General features: G+C 45.4%; 2 protein-coding genes across 5 annotated transcripts in view; one reads left to right on the top strand and one right to left on the bottom strand.

Moving 5' to 3' along the window:
• Positions 1-5,636, bottom strand: part of DNAJC24 (DnaJ heat shock protein family (Hsp40) member C24) — a 70,402-nt gene extending 64,766 nt beyond the window's left edge. Inside the window, exons 1-2 of one of the 2 annotated variants that reach the window (XM_088470416.1) lie at positions 5,521-5,636; positions 1,319-1,441 (exon numbers count right to left, since the gene is read on the bottom strand). In XM_088470416.1, coding sequence (XP_088326542.1) covers positions 1,319-1,426 — 108 coding nt within the window. In that variant the 5' untranslated portion in view covers positions 1,427-1,441; positions 5,521-5,636. Of the gene's footprint in view, positions 1-1,318; positions 1,442-4,931; positions 5,208-5,520 lie in introns of those variants that run through there. The other variant, XM_088470417.1, reaches the window with a different exon arrangement.
• A 53-nt stretch (positions 5,637-5,689) lies between these two features.
• The window catches only part of DCDC1 (doublecortin domain containing 1), a 533,665-nt gene continuing 526,111 nt past the window's right edge, over positions 5,690-13,243 (top strand). For all 3 annotated transcript variants that reach the window (XM_088470412.1, XM_088470415.1, XM_088470413.1), the window contains exon 1: positions 5,690-5,720. The gene's annotated coding sequence lies outside the window, so the exon portion shown is untranslated. The remainder of the gene's footprint in view (positions 5,721-13,243) is intronic.

Raw genomic sequence — 13,243 nt, 5'->3', positions numbered from 1 at the left:
TCCACTCTCCTGGCCGCCCCCTTCGCTCAACCAATGCACGCCGCCTCTCATGCCAACTGATTACTTCCTCCCACTCCCGCCTCCAAGATTTTGCCCGTGCTGCTCCCGACCTTTGGAACTCTCTCCCTCTGCCTATTAGACTCTCCTCCTCTTTACAATCCTTCAAACGGGCTCTCAAGACCCACTACTTCATCAAAGCCTTCCAGCTCCCATCCTAACTTGCTGCTACATGCTCCTTCCTCCGTTTACCCCATCTGTGTCACACCTGTTTGTCTGCCCCTCCCCTTTAGAATGTAAGCTCTTACGAGCAGGGCCTCTACCCTCTTGTGCTTCTCCTTACTTTACTTTCACCTACTTACTTCCCCCCACCATGGCACCTAACACTTGGTTGCTTACGCTCTGTTGCATATCTGGGTGTTATGGTCACTTATGTATCAATGTATATTATCCATGTCCTTGTCCTATTTTTTACTGTAAGTCCGTTGTCAAATTATTTGTTTATGTACTTTGTAAGGCGCTGCGGAACACTTGTGGTGCCATATAAATAAACGATAATAATAATAATGGTACAGGCGAAGATCCGTATTTATCTCCAGCTTATGTGCAACTCTGAATAATCCTCTATGGATCTTGTTCCCCACAAAAAGGGTAGAAGCTCTAGTCCTTTCTTCCAACTCGAGTGGGGGGACACGGGAACATGATGCTCCGGGCACACCTCACTCCGGCTTTCCCCCCTTCCCCTCCCTGGCCAGAGCCAGATGACAAGTGGGGGCAGGCCGGAGGACAAGTAGGACAAGAGGGGGAGGAGGCGAAGTCTTAAGTGACCCAGGCCCCACAAAGGCTTGATCCGACCCTGTGTAAGGGTATACAGTGTTGTGCGTCTTACTTAAGGGAGGTGGATGTACAAACTCTTATGTGTTACATATTAGAAGGTTATAACTACTCTAATGTAAGGCAGCCCAGCTGTCATACACACTCACACATTATATACACCTACATCCAGCACAACTAACATTGCAACTTCTGTCTGAAGATACAAGCTGAGGTTGATGGTACCCGTCCCCTAAAAATAAGAAAACAATAAATTGACTACCCATCACGGCGTAATCATTGGGGGTTCTTAGCCCTATAGTGCATAAATAGTTGGTAACATTTTGGGGTCTTTAAACTGATCATCACCACAGACCTTGTACCAACACTTTAATGCTTGCAGACTTCCATTTAAGCCCACACAACATTTGTTGCATGATGTTATTAATAGGTCTAGGTACACCTTACCCCGATAATCACATATGTATAATATGGAATATGTACTCACTAACAGAGCCAGCCTTTGGTACTTTTGTTTCAGCTCTGCTTGGCTGTCAGATGGATGTGCCCCCAGTATGCCGTACCAGTCCTTCTCTGTCACCTTATCCGAGGCCATGAGTATACATAGACTCTACAATGAAATACATGAATAAATTATAATAAAAATGTGTGTGTGTGTCTATTTACTTATGGTAGAGCATAATACTTTGTCTTTTTTGTTGAAATGGGTTTTGTGACTACACCCTTATTGTAGCTCCCCTCCCTGTCCAACAGGCATCAGGATTTTAGAAGTGGAGATGTTGCCCATAGCAACCAGATTCTAATTAACATTTACCTAGCACCTTCTATAAGGGCCTATCCATTACACAACTTTGTGAACATTGTTCACAAAGTCGTGTAATGGATAACCGGCAAGGACCAGCGATGTGTGTACACGCTGGGTCCTTGCCGACCTCGACTATCTACGGAACAGGCTGGTCAACCTGACTACGCTCATCAGGTTCCCCATGTTCCGAGATAAGAGGTCGGGATCCTGCACTGAAAGACCGTTCAGTGCGGGCACCGCACCTGGCGACCAGAAGGTTTGAACGCTAGATGTTCAGTCTTTCAGGTCGCCTAATGGATAGGCCCCTTAAGACTATAGCTAAAATCTGATTGGTTCCTATGGGCAGCATCTCTACTTCTAAAGACCCGCACTTTAGTAAATATACCCCTAGGTGTCTAAGAGCTATTGCTTTGGAGTACTTGCCTTTAAAAGCTGTGTGCAGGTAGCAATGATCAGATTAGAATTCAGGATTGTTTCATGTTTACATACCGCAATTTAGCAAGTGACCAAAACCAGTATCTTGAGATGCCCTATACCAGTCTAAGTGGAACCTGCAAAGCCAGAGAGACTTCACAAAGATCCCCTCTTGGTCAAAGCTCATACTGCAGAAAATCCTCATTGGTTGTGCAAAGCTGTCGGTAAAGACAAAAACATGCATAGCAGCTGCTCACTAGGGGGGTAAATTTACTAAAGTGAGTTTGTAGAGGTGGAGAGATGTTGCCCATAGCAACTGGTGATATCTTGTTTGTTGTGTACAACGTTTACTAAAAAGATTCTTAAAAAAAAAAAATAAAATTAGAACTAATGGAGGGTACATATGGTCAGATTTTCTGGAAAATCTGGAATATCGTTACATCGTTCATATAGTTGACATGTTTGACATGCATCGATGAACGAGGCTCGTGCCTGCATGTCAGATAAAGATATCTGAAATCGACTGCATTTGCTGTCAGATTTGGACGATTTCATTCATTTAAATACTGTCAGAAATCGTTCATGAGATCATTGGTAAAATCTTTCATCGTTGATCTAGCAAGTCTGACAGTGTGTATGCACCATAAAGTTCTCCATTTATAAATCTAGATTACAGAATGCAGTAGCAAGAACAGCAGGGGGCTATAAAGGCCCAGCCTAGCAAAGATGGAATAGCTGAACTCAAGGTGTCAGCTACACTATCAGATAGTGCAGTTACTGCAATGGTTCTCAAACTCGATTCTCAGGAGGACCCCGCACAGGGGACGTTTTCCAGGTCACCCAGTACGTGCACAGGTGTATTTGTTACTCCAGCGTTTTTCAGCCACTGTGCTGTGGTACACTAGTGTGCCGCGAGCGGTTGTCATGTATGTCGCGGTGGTCAGCTCAGCGCATTTGTACTGTAGTGTGTTTTATTCCTGTGGAGGCCAATATAGTGTGTTTTATTCCTGTGGAGGCCAAGGTAGTGTGTTTTATTCCTGTGGAGGACAATGTAGTGTTTTATTCCTGTGGAAGTCAATGTAGTGTGTATTATTGCTGTGGAGGCCAATGTAGTGTTTTATTGCTGTGGAGGCCAATGTAGTGTGTTTTATTCCTGTGGAGGCCAATGTAGTGTGTTTTATTCCTGTGGAGGCCAAGGTAGTGTGTTTTATTCCTGTGGAGGACAATGTAGTATGTTTTATTCCTGTGGAGGCCAAGGTAGTGTGTTTTATTCCTGTGGAGGATAATGTAGTGTTTTATTCCTGTGGAAGTCAATGTAGTGTGTATTATTGCTGTGGAGGCCAATGTAGTGTTTTATTGCTGTGGAGGCCAATATAGTGTGTTTTATTCCTGTGGAGGCCAAGGTAGTGTGTTTTATTCCTGTGGAGGCCAAGGTAGTGTGTTTTATTCCTGTGGAGGCCAAGGTAGTGTGTTTTATTCCTGTGGAGGCCAAGGTAGTGTGTTTTATTCCTGTGGAGGCCAAGGTAGTGTGTTTTATTCCTGTGGAGGCCAATGTAGTGAGTTCTATTCCTGTGGAAGCCAAGGTAGTGTGTTTTATTCCTGTGGAGGCCAAGGTAGTGTGTTTTATTCCTGTGGAGGACAATGTAGTATGTTTTATTCCTGTGGAGGCCAATGTAGTATGTTTTATTCCTGTGGAAGCCAAGGTAGTGTGTTTTATTCCTGTGGAGGCCAAGATGTGTGTATATATTTTTGTGGGAGCCAATGTTTATGTTTTATCATCGGTCACGCACACCATATAGCCAGATAGTGTGCTTTGGCAATTTTAAAATCTTGTGTAGTGTGCCTCGAGTTGAAAATGACTGCGTTAAGGCCCCCATACATCAGAGATGGATTGCCGCAATGCGGCGATCCAGAGGTGCCGGGTCGGCGAATCGGTGAAATCCAACATGTTAGACAGATTTGCCGATCATTATCAAAATATTATAGTGATTGGCAGATCCGTCGCAGATGTATGGGGACTAACTCACTAACACATTTTAAAATATCCACAGGTGGAGCTAATTATTTCACTTGTTATTCTGTGAGGAGACATGGAAAACATGCACTGTTTGTGGTCCTGAGGGCCGAGTTTGAGAACCTGTGCGATAGTGTATCTAGCAAATTATTAAATACTGGTACACAGGTTCACAAACTCTGTCCTCAAGGCATGCTAACAGTCCTGGTTTTAAAGATATCCATGGTTGAGCACAGATGGTTAAATCAAAAGACTGAGGTACTAATTAAGTCACCTATGCCCAAGCATGGATATCCTTAAAACCTGGACAGTTAAGGTGCTTACACACTAGGCGATTTTTTTACATGATTTGCCCAATTCCAACGCATCAGAACGTCAGATCGTGTAAAATATGTCCTAATCGTGAGTGTCCACTCACGATGCCAATGCGCGTACCCACTGGTCCTACATCGTATATTCAGATCTTGCCTGCTGCAGGCAAGATCTGAAAATCTCAGTCACGATGCCCTGGAATAGTAGGATGCACGATAGATCGTTTAGCTGCCGGGGGAGAAATCGCACACGATATCGCACTGTGACCAGATCACCTAGTGTGTAGGCACCTTTAGAGTGCCTTAAGGACCAAGTTTGGGAACCTCAGGTATTAGTACTAGTATATTGGACCTGGCACATGCCTCACCCCTACACTTACCCCAGTCACACATTCCCACGGTCCTGACTCCCAACCACAGTAAAAGCTATTAGCGGTAGGAGGGGAAAACACCAGCTCCCACCGCACATGTCGATATCAAGGCAGGCCATAGCCAATCATTATATAGGTAAGATAGGAGTTAAAACATCTGGAAAGTGGAGATAGGGACAGTGTACCTGCAGAAGGGGCAAGCAAGAAGAGGTGGCATGACCTCATGACACTGGGGATGGTCTTCCATTATCGGGGCAGGTTCGATCATCATGCCACCACCGTTCCTAGGCACACTGGGGGGGAGTGCCCAGTGCCTCCCAAGCTGTCACCAGTCCAGAGCAGAAGGTGAGAGGCCTCCCAACCTTTATCCCCTGTGGGACACTGAGGCCCATGGGTAAGACAGTGGGAACAGCGCTCGTAAAGCAGGACTTTCCCCAAAAAAACTGGGGCAGCTGGGAGGTCTGGTTACACTATTTAAAAATAAGTTGCAGAACTGCTGCTGCTGCTGCTGTAAAGGTTGGCTCTCCAGCTATTGTGGAACTACAAGCCTCAGCATGTCCTGTCAGGCATTCAGGGATTTTAATTCCACACCACCTGGATAAGCTCCAGCACCTTCTCATAGGCTTCCATAGACAGACGCCCATGCGTGGTAAATAAGTATAACCAGCCCCAAGTCATCAGAGAAAGACAGCGACACATACTACAGCACTAACATAGGGCCTGACCCCAGCTACGCACACATGCAGCGCTCAGCATTCATCATCATAAACCCACCGGCCTCTGCTCCTCATGGACAGCGAGGACACAAAACTACAACTCCCGTCATGCCCCAGGAGCGCGTCACCATTCAAACCGTCTCCAGCTTTACTGCACGACGAGCACAGTCCCTCCCTTCTGGTTTGTATCAGCTGATAGATGCCGCCTCCATAGCAACCAGGGAAGCCGAGGGGCGAGCCGGCTCTGTCTCCTGCACCGTAAGTCAGCATGGAAAATAACTAACTTGTTACTTTGGATTCTATATTGTGATCTTTAACTTTAAATGTTGGAAATAAAAGAGTCATTGTGCAGACCTCTATCTGTAGCAAGGTTTTATTATTACACTAGGCACTGACATCTCTAATAGTGACAGATACATATGTGGGCTTATACTGACATTTGCAACCTTGTTATTTTCAGTTAATGTTGTGCTGTTATTATTATTGTGACCCTCCTTTAGTTTTCTAAGTGAGTTTCTGCTTTGCTATAATAAAGCTGCACATTTATTGACCTCGCTTGGGCATTAATAAATATCTAGTGCAGTGGTTCTCAAACTCAGTCCTCAGGACCCCCACACAGTTCACGTTTTGCGGGTCACCCAGCAGGTGCACAGGTGTATTCATTACTCACTGGCACATTTTAAAAGATCCACAGGTGGAGCTAATTATTTCACTTGTGATTCTGTGAGACCTGGAAAACATGCACTGTTTGGGGTCCCGAGGACCGAGTTTGAGAACCTGTGATCTGGTGTATGTACTGTACAGTACGGTTTGCTTTATCTTATGTTCATCCCCAGACAGTTGTCCAACTACTGGCCCCCGGGCCGCTGATCAGTATTAAAATCTTCCTAACATCCTGTATAACCTCTATTGGGTAAATTGCTGGATGTCACCCTAATGCAGAGGTTCTCAAACTCGGTCCTCAGGACCCCACACAGTTCACATTTTTCCAGGTCACCCAGCAGGGCCACAGGTGTAGTCATTACTCACTGACACATTTTAAAAGGTCCATTGGCGGAGCTAATTATTTCACTTGTGATTCTGTGAGGAGACCTGGAAAACATGCACTGTTTGGGGTCCTGAGTACCGAGTTTGAGAACCTGTGCCCTAACTAAATGGCCCTATTGAGAATTTTAGCATAACTAGCATCTTAAATCCCAAGAGAAACTGTGGAAGAAATATTCACTTCCTAAAGAGTCTCTTTTGCTTATTACAAAAGCTCAGGGACACCTTCCTTTTGTTAGATGAAGAATTGAGCCCATTTCTGTTTGCCAATAAGTAATTAAGAGGTATGCATGGCTAAAACTTGACAAGAGGCCCTGTTAGGTTTATGCCGCTGAGGCATTTAGTCCTTCAAGTAACTTCTGACTGACAGGCATCCAATGGACCCACTATACATTTCTGAAAAACGAGTTAACAGTGTTGAACGATACAAGGTAAGTGAGGGAGGGATCAGTGGCACAGCCAGGGGGAGCAAATGGTGCCCCCTGCTGAATAAATGTTGAAAACAGCGCCTATCAGTGAGGGGATCCAGTCAGCGCAGGGACACCTAATTTTTTTTATTGCTGGGTACCGGTCTGAAAATGGAGGAGCCAAGTAGGTACAGCCGGATAGAGAGATGGGAGGGCAGACCGTGGCTGGAATACTCCCACTTCCCTCATAGGGACTGTGTAGCCGGTTGTTGCAGAACACAGTCCCTACCTCCTCCCAGGTGGTTCCTCCTCTACAGTTCGTGAGGGCACGGTGACCACCCTTTGCCTTCAAAACAGCATCAATTTTTAAATTCTTCTAGGTACACTTGCACACAGTTTTTGAAGGAACTCGGCAGGGAGGTTGTTCCAAACATCTTGGAGAACTAAGCACAGATCTTCTGTGTATGTTGTCTTGCTCAAATCCTTCTGCCTCTTCATGTAATCCCAGTCAAGCTCGATGATGTTTAGATCAGGGCTCTGTGGGGGCCATATCTTCACTTCCAGGACTCTTTGTTCTTCTTTATGCTGAAGATAGTTCTTAATGACATTGGCTGTATGTTTGGGGTCGATGTCCTGCTGCACAATAAATTTGGAGCCAATCAGACGCCTTCCTGATGGTATCGCATGATGGATAAGTACATGCCTGCATTTCTCAGCATTGAGGACACCATTAATCCTGACATACCCAAATCCATTTGATTAAATGCAGCCCCAAACTTGTAAGGAACATCCACCATGCTTCACTGTTGCCTGCAGACACTCATTATTGTACCACTCTGCAGCCCTTCAGCTCAGAATTGGCATAAACCAGTTGGACCCAGGGACACCCATCTACTATCCGGAGAAGTCTAAACTCAAAATAGACAGTGCAATTGCTACAATAAGTGTATATATTTGAATGATCAAAAATTTACCACCCCGTTTCTTTAGAGTAAAACAATTTGTTTATTCATTCACAACAACATTTGTAAAAAATATAAAATGTATCAAGTGTAATAACTCACTACCAATTCCTATCCATGGGTAACTTTTGCGTGTAATAGGATTTTTTGATACACACATACAATCATACAATAAAGAGATAAAACCGATTCTTCAGTTAAATAAACGGTCTCAAAAATTGAGCAATAAACTCAGTGGCCACCTTAATTTCAAGTGTAATATTAGGTATATATATAAATATATGCGATTATTCTCACTGTAAGTATACACTAATATGTCGTAGTAAATCCAAGAATAAAGTTAGTTCTAGGCTAAATCCTGTATTGAAGCTGTTAGCAACAGTATATCTCCCCGCAGCGTATCTTACTAGATTTAGCACAAGTGTTCTTGTAGTGTGCCGCCTTAACCCTTTCACAGTCCATTCATTGTTTGTCCTTTGGAAGGTTCTGCAATGGGTAAACACAGTCACTGATTCTTAATTAGATTATAGAATGGGCACAGTAATGGTGATTGTTGATCTTAACCTGGCTAGCACCTTGGTTGATTGTCACCCCTCAGTAATATTGGGAGGAAGGCTCACCTGTTGAGAAGGTACAGCGGCACCAGGTCCCAGTTTGTCCCGCTGTGTATATACCACGGTTGACTGCTGCCTTTGGAGCGTGCAAGCGGTCCTGGCTCTTGGTAGCCTAGCTCACCTGTTGTAAAGTGCTGCGACGCCAGGTCCCGGTAAATCACGCTGTATAGATCACTGTTGACTGCTGTCCTTAGAGCGTGCAGGGGATCTCAGCCCCTGATAGCCTGTCACTTCCGTTTCTAATTCCTCTTGTCACGTATGTGATCACGGTTGGCGGTCTCACGTTTGCCCGGGGGATGCCAATGTCGGCTCATAATGGATGGTAGTGGATAGTAATGTGAGTTTGTAATTCACAGAAGCAATTGTAGTGTCCCAATTGACGCGTTTCGCTCACAACACGGCGCTTTTTCAAGAACCGGAGAAGTCTGGCCAAAAGTGGTCTTCATGGAAGAATTGCGGCCAAAAGCCATACTTTCCATGTGGAACCAAGGCCAAGTGACTCAACTATGCATGAAAACATAGGGACTGGGGTGCAGAAAAATGGCACAGGTGCTCTGGACTGATGAGTCAAATTTTGAAATATTTGGCTGAAACAGAAGGCAGTTTGTTCACCAAGGGGCTGGTTACCGAGCCAATGGCAAAAAAAAGTCTAACCAAAATAAGCCTGCAACATACACTTTATTGTGTACTTCAAGTGTTTTAATATAAATAACAATAAATAACAAGGCATCTGATCATAATACTGGCTCAATGTGATTTGCTGTAGAACTACTGGTCTCAGCATGGTAGCACCTATTATCATGTTTAATAGTAGGATGTGCAGCCCAGCCCCTCCCCTATCCTGTGTGTGTATTTAAGGTACATTTTGAAGGTGAGACCCCTTCTTTTGGGCTAGCACTCCACCTATCTGCCCCAGGTCATTTTAATTGGTATGGGTCCTTGCATTGCAGTACACACATCTAATGGGCCCTATGATAGGTAAGTCCTAGATAAATTAATTAGAGTGTCAGTATTAGAGATGTTAGGGACCCACCTATATAAGGTTCGCCGTGACGTGGCAGGTGGGCAAACATCTTTGGCCAAACATGTACTAAGAAACCTTACATTTAACAACATGTTAATTATTGCAGTCTATTATAGATTTTTTGATCATTAGTATTCTTACAGGGGTATTCAATATGGGTGCGATAACATCGTTTTTGCGTTAATATCGGAGGTATGACGTCATTATAGCAGGTTTTACTTTTACACCGTATTGAATTTCAAAGACTTATCGCAGTTTTGACAAGTCTTTGATAAAAAACCGGGGATAACTTTTCACTATTGAATAGGTGTCGAAAAAAAGTGTAGAATTGGGATTTAGGGGTACAGGCTTAAAAAAAATTGCCTGCACCCCTGGGAATGACATTTAAAAAAGAACTGTGTCAAAAAAATAAAAAATAGGGACACCCCAAAAAATTATTTTAAAAATTGGGGTGAAAAAAAAAAAAATGGGAAAAATTGTTTAACAATAGGGAAATAGGTTCAGGGCTATTCTGCAAGTATGCGGCAGATGTTTTCTAGAATAGAATTATAGCGGCAGGTGCACAAATGCAGAATTTTTAAAATATTACTTTAGGGACTTAAAAATATGCTAGTACCCATTTTCATGTACCCCAAATTTGATGGGACCACTTAAAAAAATGAAAAAGATAACCTAAGTGCTCTTCTGCATCACTTCTTCAATGTCGGGAAAAAAACACCTGCTGCGGCTATTTAAATCCCCGACTTTCAATTAAATGCTAAAACGGGGGTACCCATAGTGATCCCCCATGTTTTTACAACTTTAGGGGGGTCTTACAATTATTTTAAGGAAAACTTCGTAACTTTACGCAAATCCAACTTCGGAGTTTCCCGTTTTCGTTATTTTTATATTGAATACGGGGATAAGCGGGAGCGCGCACCAGACTTTAACGCAGGTAAAACCTCCGATATGAAACGTTAACTTCGACAGTGAAGTTAACGTTTCATATTGAATACCCCTCCTAGTGCTTATAGTATGCACCCGCTCCTCTCCCCCCCCTTCTTTTTTGCTGTAGAAATACTGGTCTCAGTATGGTAGCATCTATTATCATGATTAATATTAAGATATGTAGCCCAGCCCCTCCCTTACAATGTGATTTCTAGCAACTGCGCATATGCGAGAACTTCAGAAAGCCAGTACGGCAAATGTGTTACCCTGAGTGTGTACACACAATGATGCTGTTGCGATCGGATCAGATGGTATTGAAAATGGAGTGGCAGAGTGATGGGCGTTCCTGGGTGGTGACCTGAAGTGAACGCAAAAAGAGTGTCTCATGGGCATGTTATGGGGGTGTTGTGGGGTCATCAGTGAGAGCTCCTGTGTTCTCAGATTCAGAGCCGCAGCTTCAGAGGTCATGTTTAGATGGAGAAACTGTGCCTAACTAGCCAAAGTCGGAACGCAGCCGAGCAGTGGCGTAACTATACATTTTGCTCGCCACCTGCCAACAAAAAGTTATTGGTGCCCTCTCCCCCCCATGGCATTTTGCTAATACTAAAGCAGGGCCATTTCTAGGCAATTTGGCTCCTAGTGCGAACAGTTCAAAATGCGCCTCCACCCCCCCATAGACAGCTTCCAGGAGGTAGCTGATTGTGGCTAACAGCTGGGGGCGGGGCTGGCCAGTGACATCACATTGGGGCGGAGCTGGGGGAAGGGCTGGGGGTGGGGCCGGACATTGACGGTGCATTGGGGGCGGGGCCAGAGTGGGGCCGCACGATCGCGTCATCATGGCCCCACCCCCTCTTCACAATGCCGTCACCGCCCCCCCTGCTGCAGGGGTGTCTATTTTTTTCTGGGGGGAGGTCGGGAGGGTCACAAGCTTCCGGGAGGCTTGCCTGACTTTCCGGGGGTCCGGGAGCGGCACCCGAAAATCGTGAGGCTCCCGGCCAAATCGGGAGGGTAGGCAAGCCTGGCTGTATATACTGAGAGACTTATTGCAGTGCTGACCTGCCAAAGTTCAGTTTTTTTCTCCAGGCCCTTCAGGTAAGAGGCACAAGCTGATGTCATTCTATTCTACAAAACCTACGATCCAAGCTCAAGCAGCTAAAATCCACCTTCTTGAATTAATCAAGTGACCAATTTAACTCTGCTCTAGGGAACAACCATATGCCAGGCTAGCTATTGAATAAGAGGCATAGGGGAGGTCAGGGCCGTAACTAGGGATGTGCAACCTGTGCAGTCTCACAGGGCACTGGGGGTGGCACCATCAGGGGCGCAGAGAGTGGAGGGGAACGGGTAAAAATTATCCGGGCCCGGGCTTGCTGGAGGGGCCCGGGTCTGGCACCGCTCCCCCCCCCTTACATCACAGCTGCACTGGGAGACTGCTCGCGGCTGATAAGAAGTCTCCTATGCCTCTGGGGGGAGCGATCAAGCCCCCCACTGGTTATGCACCGGGCTGAGGGGGCTCTGAACACCCCGCTCTGCGGCGCTGCAAAATTTGTTTTTTGTTTGTTTTTTTTTACTCAAAGGGGGCCTGACCACGCCTCCCACGATTAGGTCATGCCCCCTTTTTACCCGGGCCTGCTGCGGCTCTCGGCGGGCCTGGGCACCATCGTTGCCCCACATCACCTGCATGCGGCTTGCAGGATGATTGGAACAGCAGCCTGTATCGCTACTGCAGGGCCGTCTGGGGTGTCCAATGGGGGCAGGCACCCTGTAGGCTGTAGAACTACACTTCCCAGAGCCACCGGGCCCCCACCCCCTAGGCGTGACATCATGATTTCGACCATTTGAACCTGTCGACCTTCTGCACTGTCGACCATTTGTACCTGTCAAGCTTTTGACTGTGACGACCTATTGGCTGTTGACATCTAGTGGCGACCTATTGACTGTCAACCTAGTTACTGTCTATCCCTTATACCACACCCATCATTTCTATATTTTTATGAAATACATTTTTGTGTGGTTTATACTGTCTCAATTCTTTCTTTTTTTTTTTTTAATGGATTAAACTATTATATTGACATTTTGGGGTTCAGAATGAATTTCCTCTAGCCTTCACAGAGTTGTGGTAGACTCCTCATACACAGCAGCTGTGAATTAATACTCAGCACCATCAGGGATCTAGTTTGAGTTATAAATTGGCATATCTATGTTTGGCCTTGAGTCATAGACCGTTATTTAGGATCATTTTTAAAGGAACTCTCATGTTTATATCATAAACGGGTCGGAGCGGTACCCGATATGTCGCTGACAATACGCGCTCCCGAGTGCCGGTTGTTAGCAAGGGCTATGCTGCCAAATGCAGCATGGTCCCCGCCGTCGCTTCTTCGCTGCCGGCATCGGCAAGTGTGCATGCACTTACCGATGCCGGCTCTCCCGTCGGGTCCTGTGGCTGACAAGGTCGGGCACATACCGGCTGTAAGAAGCAAACCATTGCTAATTAGCATTCACACTAAACTGACCAGACTATAAAATAAGTGGCCACTGAGGGAGATGGAGCTGTATAAAATACCATATTAGCAGAGCTCAAAGTTCTCCTGGAGAAGTGGTGGAACTCACCCAATGGCGGGTTGTTGTTTGTTTTTAAAAAAGGGGGCATGGTCTTAAAAGAGAGGGCGTGGTCACACAATAGTATTCCCAATTCAAATTACGCCACACAGTAGCACAATCTTGATTCACATTACACCACATAGTAGTGTCCCTTATGCATGTATGACACACAGCAGTGCCCCTTTTACACAATGCCCACATT

This window comes from Taudactylus pleione, unplaced genomic scaffold (assembly GCF_031769625.1).
Source record: "Taudactylus pleione unplaced genomic scaffold, aTauple2 ptg000100l, whole genome shotgun sequence".
In the NCBI taxonomy this organism is placed as follows: Eukaryota; Metazoa; Chordata; class Amphibia; order Anura; family Myobatrachidae; genus Taudactylus; species Taudactylus pleione.
Note: the sequence above shows the minus strand (reverse complement) of the source record. Positions and strands in the feature narration are given on the sequence as shown.